Source organism: Acomys minous (assembly GCF_964271855.1).
Source record: "Acomys minous genome assembly, chromosome: 16".
Lineage (NCBI taxonomy): Eukaryota > Metazoa > Chordata > Mammalia > Rodentia > Muridae > Acomys > Acomys minous.
The window spans coordinates 63,992,045-64,004,703 of NC_140498.1; the positions used below are offsets into that span (position 1 = coordinate 63,992,045).

Sequence of the window (12,659 nt, forward strand, 5' to 3'; positions counted from 1 at the left end):
TATTATTCAATTTGCCCCATTTTTCTCCACCCTTAGATGAAAATAGGTTTATAAGCTAAAAAGAAGGCGATGATATTTTACTGATGTAAGGTTTCAACTAATCTTATTTGAGCTTCATTGAGACAGAGAAGTAGGAAATATCAGTGGTGTGCAAAGTTGGCAACCTGACCTTGGTAATCATATAGAGACAGCCAAAGCAGATCTCACAGAATTGTCTTCTAGTCTCCACGTATATCTCATGGCCTAAAAGCTTATAGTAATTTTACACACATACACACACACACACACACAATTTTTTTAAAAAAAATAAATCTCACTGTTGCAACATTATCTAGCATCTCAAAAAAATTCCCTAAGAAGGCAGCACTTCAAAATGAAGTGCCAAATAAAACCTAAAGAGAATATGAAGAAAGATCAAACATCAAATAGTATATCCATATCCATATCCATATCCAGACCAGTCAGGCTATGCTGTGAGATACGGAGCTGACTGCTGATTTCCCTACTTCGTTACATCTCTACCAGACAGATGAAAGTCCTGCCTTGGATACACATACAAGGTAGTTAGCATTTCTTTTTTCTTTCTTTCTTTCTTTTTCTTTCTTTCTTTTTTTTTTTTTTTAAGATTTATTTATTTATTAAGTATACAGTGTTCTGCCTTCATGCCAGAAGAGGGCACCAGATCTCACTATAGATGGCTCTGAGCCACCATGTGGTTACTGGGAATTGAAACTCAGGACCTCTGGAAGAGCAGCCAGTGCTCTTAACCTCTGAGCCATCTCTCCAGCCCCTAGCATTTCTTATATTTCCTTCTATTACCATCTTAACATTAAAATCGTTAAAATAGGTAGACATTGAGGGTACATCTTCTACCCTACGGTGGTAATCAGGAGACTGACCCGTGAGAATCAAGAGTGCAAATGTAGCCTTGATTGATGACTGACACTCAAGCCAGGCTACATAACAAATAGCAACATCTGACAGGAATTAGTGAAAATATAAAAAAATAAATCCAGGAACAACCGCCCAGCACCCTTCCCCAGGCACGCTTACACTGAAAGTATGATCACACAGTGCCTGCTATTTATATAAACAACGGGCCACTTAGATGATGGGCATACAACTCTATAAAATGTGGCAAAAAAAAAATTACCTACTACCAAGTAAAAGTGCCATAGAAGATGAACAGCAGTCACAGAAGAAATAGCACAACGGCCTAATAAACTTCTGTAGATTGATGTGCCACACATACAGCAAACTTCAACACCTACTCAGAATGTTTTAATAAACAAACAACCACAATTGGTGATCTCCTCTCTTACACGTAAGTGAACATGGCAAATAATTTAGTTCCTTCAAGGTTATGATGATATAAAGATAAAATGATTTTTTTTTCTTGAAACTGAAAACAAATATGATGTCTAAAGTCTTTATCACATCATTTACATGAATAGGATTTTTCTCCTGTATGAGTTCTTTCCTACTTCCTGACATCAGGATGATAAATAAAGGCTTTAAAATATTATAGTGCAGCCTCGCTGTAAAGTTGGTCTGGTGTCCAGGCTGGGTTTAGCTAAGCTGCGAGGGCAGTCGCACTCTGAGCGACTGTGCGTCGCAGCGAATGGCTAGGGACCTACCTGATCGGGCCGGCCCTGCCGCCAGGCTTCAAGGAGCACGCGACAGCTGAGGACGAGGAGCGGGACCCGAGCCCGGTTGCAGGCCCAGCTTTACCCCCTAACTACAGAAGCAGCAGTTCCGACTCCTCAGACAGCCACGAGGACAGTAGTTCTTTGTCTGAAGAAGGACATCAAGAGTCTGAAGATGACACCGGTCCAACTGCAAGAAAGCAGAGGAGAAACCAAGATAGAGATGATGACGATGATGGGATTTTTGGTCCAGCCCTTCCTCCTGGGTTTAAGAAGCAGGATGACTCTCCTCCACGGCCTATGATAGGTCCTGCATTGCCACCTGGTTTCATTAAGTCTTCACAGACAAGTGACAAAGGCCGAGAGGCTCAAGGACAAGGGTCATCATTCTTCAACTCAGAGGAAGCAGAGAGCAGTGAAGACGAGGGTATTGTTGGACCAATGCCTGCGAAAGGACCAGTTAACTATAGCATGACCACAGAGTTTGAAAAAAGGGCCCAGAGAAAGTTGACCGAAAAGTTGACCAAAGGAGATGATGATTCATCTAAACCAAATCACAAGAGAGTCATGGATGACTGAGCTTCCTCCAGAAATGAAAGACTTTGGCCTTGGGCCAAGAACCTTTAAGAGAAGAGCTGATGACAAATCCGGAGACCGGTCTGTCTCAGCCGACCGGGAAAGGAAAGCTAAGGGAATACAAGAAGCAAGGAAGTCATTCAGTAAGTAAGATGAAGAGAACGTCTTGTCAGGAAGGGATAAGAGTTTGGCTGAGCAAGTATCTTCATACAATGAATCAAAAAGATCAGAATCCCTCATGGACATTCCTCATAAGAGGTTAAAGACTAAGGCTGCTGAAGATAAAAAACAGACAGCAAGAGAGAATACCATTTGACTGGGATAAAGACCTCAAGGTTAACTGCTTTGCTGAGGCTCAGAAGAAAGCCCTAATAAAGAAATCCCAAGAACTGAACACCCGGTTTTCACACGGCAAAGGGAACATGTTTTTATAAGGAAGTGTGCTTTAGTGAGCGCACCATCCAGATGGGCCTGAGCCCTCAGAACATCCCTGGTCTATAGTAATTAAGTGCACAAATACATTTCCTTTTGTAATAAAGAAGATTCAGCATCTGCAAAAAAATAAATAAATTAATTAATTAATTAAATTAAATATTATAGTGCAAAGCTGGGTGTGGTGGCACACATCTTTAATCCCAGCACTTGGAAGACAGAGGCAGGTGGATCACTGTGAGTTCAAGGTCAGCCTCGTCTACAAAGTGAGTCCAGGACAGCCAAGGCTACACAGAGAAACTCTGTCTCAAAAAACCAAAATAAATAAATAAAAAGGTTTTAAAATTTTTTTAAAAATTGCAGTGCAGGAAAGATACTTGTGTAGTTAAGACAATTTCATGACTAGTACCAAAGTAAGTTTTTTGACAACTTCCTGTAATTCTTGCTACAAAAAGATCCAAGGGTCTAATCTTCTTAGGAACCAGCAACTATGTGCACAAACACATATAAAGACACACTGACATAATACAATTAAAATTAAAACACTTTGTTAAACAAATTTTTACTCCTGTGTGGTTTTTTTTTAATGTAATCATTCATTCCTGGTACTCAGGTGTTGAGGCATCTAAAGGCTTACCTACAGAATGTTTCCTCATCGTGAATTTGGATGATTTAACAGAAAACAGGATATAGGCCAGAGATCAGAAAAAGGGAATGCTTCTCAGTCGGTAATATCATTTGGGACAATTCAGGAAACACTGCCCTGCTACAGGAAATACGTCACTTGGGGTTGGCTTGAGAGTTTCCATCCACACCCCATTTCTAGTTCCCACCCTCTGCTTCATGGTCCAGGCTGAGGGTGTGAGCTCCGAGCTTCCTGCTTTAGCTGCCATGTGTGACACTTGTGCTGCCACTTTCACAGTGATGCTTACATCTCTGGACCCACAAACCAAATTAAACTCTTTTATAAGTTGCCTTAGACATTGTGTTTTATCACAACAGCAAAGTCACTAATATACACCATAATGTTTTACACCTGCATGATTTATTTCATGTAATTGAAGAGAATTGTGAAATCTAAAAGGGTTACATGATTGTTTAAATTCATAGGGCTTTTGTCCGTAGGGGTTTGCATATCCAAACAAAATAAAGAGGAGCATCACAATGTTTGAATAGATTGTTGACACTTTTCACATTTTTTTTCTCCAGAATTACTTTGTGTTATCTAAATGCATGATCTTATAAAATCCTTTATAGACATAGATTCCTTTTTGTATGGGTTCTTTAAGATCCTAAGAGACTACTGTGAAATACAAAGGTTTTCGCAGAATGATTATACACCAAAGGGGGGTTTTTCCATTCTTTTTTTTTTTTATTGAAAAATAAAATCATTCATATTACATCTCAATTGCTATCCCATCCTATGCATCCTCCCATTCCTCCCTCCCTCCCGCTTTCACCCCATTCCCCTTCCCAATGACTGTGACTGATGGGGACCTCCTCCCCTTGAATATGATGCTGTACACCAAAGGTTTTACTCTTGTATAAAGATAGAATGAAGTATCTTTTCCCAACTGACTAAATTTATGGATTTCTGTGCAGGATGATTTTTTTTTCATGATTTCTAAGGCTACTGCTCCATGAAAAGGCTTTAACGCATTGCTTATTCATAGGGTTTCTTTACAGGATCTGTTCTTTTATGCATTTGACTGTGACAGGCAAATGTTGGTGACATGCAAAAGAAACGTGTCCTTTTTTTGTTTTTTGAGACAGGGTCTCTCTGTGTAGCCTTGGCTGTCCTGGACTCGCTTTGTAGACCAGGCTGGCCTCGAACTCACAGCGATCCACCTGCCTCTGCCTCCCGAGTGCTGGGATTAAAGGCATGTGCCACCACACCTGGCTGAAACATGTCCTTTTTGTTATCTGCTTCCATTTAGTCATAGAATGAAACTGAGTTCAAGTTCCCAGGCCCTAGTCATGCTGAAGACTTTATAACAGCTGACCGGTTTCTGTTATTCATCTTTTGTTCCCCAAAACATAATGACTGTTCCTACCCACAAAAGGCCAAATGGATATGATTGGCAAAATTGTACAACCTACATCCTGTATCAGTTGACATCAATCAACCACGTAAGGAAAGCCCCGAACCTTAAATCCTGATTGGTGAGAAAGTGTAGCTGTACCTTGGCACAGATATTTGTGGTTTTCGACCTTAAGAGCTCTGTAATATTCTGGCTCAGGGGTAGTGGCATGAGGGTGGGGAAGGGGGATGGGCAGTGGGATTGAGACGTCACAGTTCAGCTTCCAAGTATTTTCTGTGGTCCTAAACGAGCAGTAGAAACTTGATTACAATAAATTCTGGTCATGTGCATTTATCTGGAGTTTGCATTGTGTTGGATCGCAACAAACCCACTACACAAAGGCTTTACCACATTGCTTACACTCCCAGAATTTCTCTCCACTATATTTTCAGGATGATGAGAACTACATTCGTAAGGTTTCTCTCCAGTAGTAATTCTTTTATGATGATAAAGACTTTAGAAATGTGAAAAAGATTCAACACATTAAATTTATGTACAGAGTTTCTCTCCGGGATGATTTCTTTCATGCCTTTGAAGATAACTGTGACATGCAAAGCCTTTACCACATTGGCTACATTCAAAAGGTTTCTCTCCAGTGTGTGTTCTTTTGTGTAATCGGAGACGACTGTTTCGTGCAAAGGCTTTACCACATTGGTTACATTCATAGGGCTTCTCTCCAGTATGAGTTCTTTTATGCATTTGAAGATGATTGTGATGTGCAAAGGCTTTACCACATTGACTACATTCATAGGGTTTCTCTCCAGTATGTGTCCTTTTATGATATAGGAGACTACTGTGACTTGCAAAGGCTTTACCACATTGGCTACATTCTAATGGTTTCTCTCCAGTGTGTGTTCTTTTGTGTAATTGGAGATGACTGTTTCGTGCAAAGGCTTTACCACATTGGTTACATTCATAGGGCTTCTCTCCAGTATGAGTTCTTTTATGCATTTGAAGATGATTGTGATGTGCAAAGGCTTTACCACATTGACTACATTCATAGGGTTTCTCTCCAGTATGTGTCCTTTTATGATATAGGAGACTACTGTGACTTGCAAAGGCTTTACCACATTGGCTACATTCTAATGGTTTCTCTCCAGTGTGTGTTCTTTTGTGTAATTGGAGATGACTGTTTCGTGCAAAGGCTTTACCACATTGGTTACATTCATAGGGCTTCTCTCCAGTATGAGTTCTTTTATGTATTTGAAGATGACTGTGATGTGCAAAGGCTTTACCACATTGGTTACATTCATAGGGCTTCTCTCCAGTATGAGTTCTTTTATGTATTTGAAGATGATTGTGATGTGCAAAGGCTTTACCACATTGACTACATTCATAGGGTTTCTCTCCAGTATGTGTCCTTTTATGATATAGGAGACTACTGTGACTTGCAAAGGCTTTACCACATTGGCTACATTCTAATGGTTTCTCTCCAGTGTGTGTTCTTTTGTGTAATTGGAGATGACTGTTTCGTGCAAAGGCTTTACCACATTGATTACATTCATAGGGCTTCTCTCCAGTATGAGTTCTTTTATGCATTTGAAGATGATTGTGATGTGCAAAGGCTTTACCACATTGACTACATTCATAGGGTTTCTCTCCAGTATGTGTCCTTTTATGATATAGGAGACTACTGTGACTTGCAAAGGCTTTACCACATTGGCTACATTCTAATGGTTTCTCTCCAGTGTGTGTTCTTTTGTGTAATTGGAGATGACTGTTTCGTGCAAAGGCTTTACCACATTGGTTACATTCATAGGGCTTCTCTCCAGTATGAGTTCTTTTATGTATTTGAAGATGATTGTGATGTGCAAAGGCTTTACCACATTGACTACATTCATAGGGTTTCTCTCCAGTATGTGTCCTTTTATGATATAGGAAACTACTGTGACTTGCAAAGGCTTTACCACATTGGCTACATTCAAATGGTTTCTCTCCAGTATGTGTTCTTTTATGTATTTGGAGATTACTCAGTCGGGAAAAGGCTTTACCACATTGATTACATTCGTAAGGTTTCTCTCCAGTATGTGTTCGCTCATGGATTTGAAGAGTATTGTGAACTGCGAAGGCTTTACCACAGTGCTTACATTCATAAGGTTTCTCTCCAGTGTGTGTTCTTTTATGTCTTTGAAGATGACCATGGTGTGCATAGGCTTTACCACATTGATTACATTCATAAGGTTTCTCTCCTGTATGAATTCGCTCATGCCTTTGAAGAGCACTGTGACATGCAAAGGTTTTACCACACTGACTACATTCATTAGGTTTTTCTCCAGCAGTTGTTTTTTTATGTTTTCTATGACGACTGTGTTGTGAAAAGGCCTTATCACTTTGGTTGTTACATTTATAGGGATTCTCTGCAGTCTGTGTCCTTTTTTGAACTTGGAGACTACAGTGACATGGAAAGTCTTTACCACACTGGTCACATACATAGGGTTTTTCTTTAGTGTGTCTTCCTTTATGTCTTTGGAGCCCATGGAGACATGCAAAGGCTTCACCATATTGAATATCCTCATAGGGTTTTTCTCCAGGATGATGACTCTGACACATAACGGATTTATCACATTGAGTATGTTCAGGTGATTTCTCTCCACTATGACGTCTTTCATGCCTGAAAAAATAATTGGCATATGTGAGAGCTTTACAACATTGATTGCATTGATGAATGCTTTTATCTGTGTAATTAATTTTATAATTTGGCCTAACGGTAAAGAGGACTCAGATCTTAAAGTTTTATTGCGATATTAACTTCCTGGTTCCCCTTCATTATGGGTTCTTTTGAAGATATCTATGATACTAAGAGCATTCTTTACATGGCGCACATTTATAGGATCCTATTTTTATATTAAATTTTTACATATTGTAAGAAAACTGAAAGAAACCAGATATTTTCACCCTGATTGCATTTGTAAATTTGCATATTGTATAAGTCATACTACATTTGCAAAGTAAACCAGAACAACCAGAAGAATTTCCATATTTCTAGAACTCACAGAGATTTTTTTTTTTTGAGTGTAAGTTTGTGGATGTTCCAAATAAAGTTGGAAAGCCACTCAACTGTAAAATCGTATCACATTCAGAAAGTCTACTCACAGTGGGGACTACTACATATTTTCTAATTGTTCTGGAAGAAAGAAGGGTATGTGGCTTCTTTCACTCTTCCTACGCTCACATGGCTTGCATCCACTGTGACATATGCTACACCTATTAAAAGAATAATGAAAAATGAAAGGGTTCCACATTGCATTCATACTGTTTCAATTTTTGTTCCTCACACACACGTGGTATAGAAATTAAGGTTAACAACAATTAACCTTAACAACAACATTCTTGACTCTCATAAACTAGCCATGTCAATAAACTTAGCAATGATTTTATAAGTATATGTCCTGGACTCATTTTGTAGATCAGGCTGGCCTTGCACTCACAGTGATCCACTTGCCTCTGCCTTTCCAGTGCTGGGATTAAAGGTGTGCACCACCACACCTCACTCTACTTTTTTTTTTTTTTTTTTTTGGTTTTTCGAGACAGGGTCTCTCTGTGTAGCCTTGACTGTCCTGGATTCACTTTGTAGTCCTGGCTGGCCTCGAACTCACAGCGATCCGCCTGTCTCTGCCTCCCGAGTGCTGGGATTAAAGGCGTGCGCCACCACGCCCGGCTCACTCTACTTTCTTATTTGAAGGTTTTAGACATATATTTATCTATTCTGTTGTAACGGGGCTATGATTCGAATGGTGATATCCATTCAGGCATTGTTTCCTTGTCTTCTTTCTTAGAGAAATGCTTGGCAAAAACAAAGCCGATACCTGACACTGAGGTACATGGTTTTGTGAGAATTTAATAATCACCAATGCACTTAAAGCAGTGCTTTATTTACATTGTTGATTTTCTTTAAAACTTCCAGGACACATTAAAATTTCTTAGGCATATTTATACTAGCTTGCACATGAAATTACCTTTCACGTCTTCTAGAACTTTGACAATGATCTTCAATATGTTGGTTCTCCCAATTATAGCCTAAAATACAGTACCAGAAAATATGTCATGTTATTAAAAATTACGCAAAATTCATGTTACTATCTTCAGTGAACCTTACAATCATGCCTGAATTATTCATATCAGTCCTCCTCATTCTCAATAAAAATTACAGAAAAGCATCAATAACAAAGAAACAGCTGTCCCATTTTTTTTTTTAAGTAAAAGAAAATTCACTGTCTTACGTATAGCATAGAGGTTCCTGTAGGTCTCCAGCATCACATCTTTGTAGAGTCTCTTCTGGGAGGGATCCAACAAAGCCCATTCTTCCTGAGTGAAGTTCACATGCACATCATCATAGGTCACTGGATCCTAAAATATTCCATATATGTGTAAAATAACAAGCTTGATACTGACAACATTGTAAAGGTATACTACATTGACATATAATTCAGGTGCTTTCTCCACTGACTTCCTGACTTGGAAGTTCTTATGTATCACCAAGTCATTTTGGAAAGAAACTGAATAAATGAGATTCATCTTGTTATTTCTTTTTGAATAGAATATAGCTTTGCAAGAGAAATGCCAACTAAGAGTGAGAGAGAGGGAGAGAGAGAGAGAGGCAGAGATAACACATCAGAAAAATTGTATGGACAACTATTAACTACAAAAATGATGGACAAGATATGTGCATTTTCTCATGTCCTTAGTCCCAGCACTCAGGAGGCAGAAGTAGGTGTACCTGCAGGTACATCCACGAGGCTGGTGGATGCCAGCCTGGCCTATGCGACAAGTTCCAGGAAAGCAAGTGGTACATACTAAGACCCTGACTCCCCAGCAAAAAATGAATCAAACAAACAAACAAACAAAAAAGAGTTCTTTACTGAAGTTTCTACAAAGAATTATACATTTCTTTCCTTTCTATATTCATCTTCCAGAAACCTGAAGTTCCCTAGTTTAAACTGTAACATTAATATGAGCTTAGGAAAAGAGAATCCATGTCTAAACAGTTACAAATGGACAGATGAAAGTATTAGCCACATAAATGTTGATCATAATAAATAACGTAGGACAGGAGAGATAGTTCACCTAAGAAGATCTCTTAGTGATTTTGCAAATAATGGGGCCAATTCCCAGTATTTATATTGGAGCTCATAACTATCCATTATATCAACTTTAGCAATGTAAATGTTTATAAATAAGCAAAATAGGGCGGAAGAGGTGTTTCAGCAGTGAAGAGTTCTTGCTGGTCTCACAAATAATCGGGCTCAATTGACAGAGCTTACACGGGGGCTCACAACTATGCATAATTTCATGTTCAAGAGCTCTGAGACCGTCTTCTGACGACTGTGAAGACCAGGTACACATGATGCACATACTCATACATACAGGCAAAATACTTATATTTGTTCAAAAAAAATTCAAAACCAACACAACAGGTAGGAAGCATGTCACACACCGTCAGTGTAATGACTCAGATGGCTCAGGCACTGTTAGTGTCATGAATACATGCCATCCTGAGAAATAGAACAGACTCTCTGCCAAGTTTCAAAATTCAAGATGTAGACGAAGGTCCACACAACAGCATGTGCTTGCATGTACAAAAACCTATCTTCTGATCCCATCAGATAATGATATAAAAATAAAACAAATAAGGCATGTTGGCCCACATCTAATCCCAGCCAGGGTCTGGAGCCAGAGTCACTGAATCGCTAAATCCAAGGCCCGCCTGGTCAACACACCTATTTTCAGGGTAGCCAGAGCTATACAGTGAAACTTTGTCTTCAAAATAAAAAACAATAAGTATAAAACAATCAGGCTAGCAAAATAGCTTAGCATTGAATGGCAGTTGCTTCTACTGTATCTTAGGCAATGTAGGGATGGATTGTAGACTAGTGAGGGCATGACAGCACACAAAGGAAGAGCAGGAAATGGAGTGTGTCTATAGACACTCAAATCCCATCCCCAAAATACCTCTTGAAAGATTCCTACTACAAAAGCTACCATAAGCTCCCCGAAAAGTAGAGGAAAGTGTTCAAAGACATCATGCTATTTGGGAGCATTTTGATTCAACCAAATATATTCTGACAATGGTCACTAGAGGTTCAGGGTCATCCCATGATGAAAGTGCAATTCGTCTAACTCCAATGATCCTAATGGTGGTAACAGCCCCTACACTGGTCAGATGTCCAAACTCTCTTCTGACGTTCAGGAGAATCTCCTGAATGCCACAACTTGTAAAAAAAAAAAAAAAAAAAAAAACAAGTTATATTTTCCCAAATACAATGGCACAGAATCTCCCTTCCCAGTCCAACAGAGAGGAATGCGTACGCAGTGAAGGAAGATTGGACCACGGGAGCAAAAGCAGTAGGACAAACAAGAAATCCTATAGCTCTGTCTCAGACACGTGGGGCTTCAGTTTGACAGGTGTTAGATGGTCCCATGCCTGCAATTTCTCATACAACTCTCAGCTTGGTTACCTCTACTGTGCATAAGCATCTCTCCATGGCAGGTTTCTCAAAGCTTAGGGAATCTCAGCATCTTGTGGTCTCAAAGCGCAGCTTAGGCTTCATTCTCACAGCCTCATGCAATGAACTCTCACAATATCCTCACTGGGACTCTGACTCTGCACTACATACATGGATGGAATAGTTCTGAACTAAAACCACAAAGGAAAAAAAGTCTATGACCTTAAGCTTGGCATCTTTCTTGTTTCCAGACCCCAGCACAATATGGGAGATACTGTCAAGTTTGGCTTCTAAATAGGGATGGACCCTGCCACAATTGGATGACTGGTGCATCAAGTTTTATATGAAGTTCCTTCCTGGGACTAGGAATCACTTTGCCTACTCCTTCCAATAAGTGAAAGTTTAGAAGGAGAGAATGTTGCAGGAGCCTTCTGTTTAGTGGTGATAATCTTGAAAACTCCCACCTCTGTTTCACCATTTGACTGCCATTGGAAATTACCTAGTGCTGTTTGTCTCTATAAACCAGAGACTTGGCATTTATTTCTGCGCCAATGGGTGCTTTTTCTCAAAGTAGTCATGAATGAGTCACTAGGTATAACCATCCGAGTTTTATAATATTCCATCTCCAATATCAGTCCATTGATTTTTAATTCTTCCTTACTCAATTCCTCAGAACATGGCAGAGTAAGAAAGATTTGAAAGTCGGGCGTGTTGTCACACGCCTTTAATCCCAGCACTAGGGAGGCAGAGGCAGGTGGATCACTGTCAGTTCGAGGCCAGCCTGGTGTACAAAGTGAGTCCAAGATGGCCAAGGCTACACAGAGAAACCCTGTCTCAAAAAAAAAAAAAAAAGATTTGGGATCAAAAATATCCCACAAATGACTTCTAGCTAAATTTTTCATGGAGTCTACTTTCCCCTGAAATCCTCAACTTCCTCTCTCTGCATTACTCTCAACACTCCAATCTTTCAGGTCCTAAAAAAAAAAAAAAAAAGCCCATTAAGGTCTTGTTTAGCTTCCTCTGCTTTTGACCATCTCACGGCATCATGTTTTCCACATTTCTCCCCAAAGAGAACATAGCCAGGTTGAGTCCAGCCACAAAATCACTTTTTCATACTACTTCTTATTCTAACTCGCTACTGCTCTGCTGCTGTGATGGAATCCTCTAACCTAAAGCTTCCCAGGCAACGAACAGGGTTTTTTTGTTTTTGTTTTTTTGTTTTTGTTTTTTTGATTGATTGTTTGGTTGTTGGTTTTGATGGTTCTGTCAGATCACAGTCCATCATTTTGGAAGCTTAGAAACCCAAGTTAGAAAATGAAGACAAGAACCAAGGACAAACATGGTTTTCTGGTTTGCACTCTGGCTTCCTGACTGTCTCAGGCTCGGCGAGCTCTCCTATCCAGCCCACGCCCATTTGCTTAGGGATATTGCCACCATAAATAGAAGAGCCTTCCCACGCCAATCATGAATCAATATACTCT

General features: G+C 39.6%; 1 protein-coding gene and 1 pseudogene across 2 annotated transcripts in view; one reads left to right on the plus strand and one right to left on the minus strand.

Annotated features, from left to right (window-relative positions):
* The first annotated feature begins 1,539 nt into the window (after positions 1–1,539).
* LOC311586584 (GPALPP motifs-containing protein 1-like) lies at positions 1,540–2,776 on the plus strand (annotated as a pseudogene). The gene has a single exon. The product of its transcript is annotated as a GPALPP motifs-containing protein 1-like (transcript).
* Positions 2,777–4,104: 1,328 nt separating this feature from the next.
* LOC311585605 (uncharacterized protein) overlaps positions 4,105–12,659 on the minus strand; it is a 75,552-nt gene continuing 66,997 nt past the window's right edge. Inside the window, exons 2-4 of the mRNA XM_084761004.1 lie at positions 8,956–9,082; positions 8,692–8,752; positions 4,105–7,346 (exon numbers count right to left, since the gene is read on the minus strand). Coding sequence (XP_084617130.1) covers positions 5,225–7,346; positions 8,692–8,752; positions 8,956–9,082 — 2,310 coding nt within the window. The 3' untranslated portion in view covers positions 4,105–5,224. The remainder of the gene's footprint in view (positions 7,347–8,691; positions 8,753–8,955; positions 9,083–12,659) is intronic.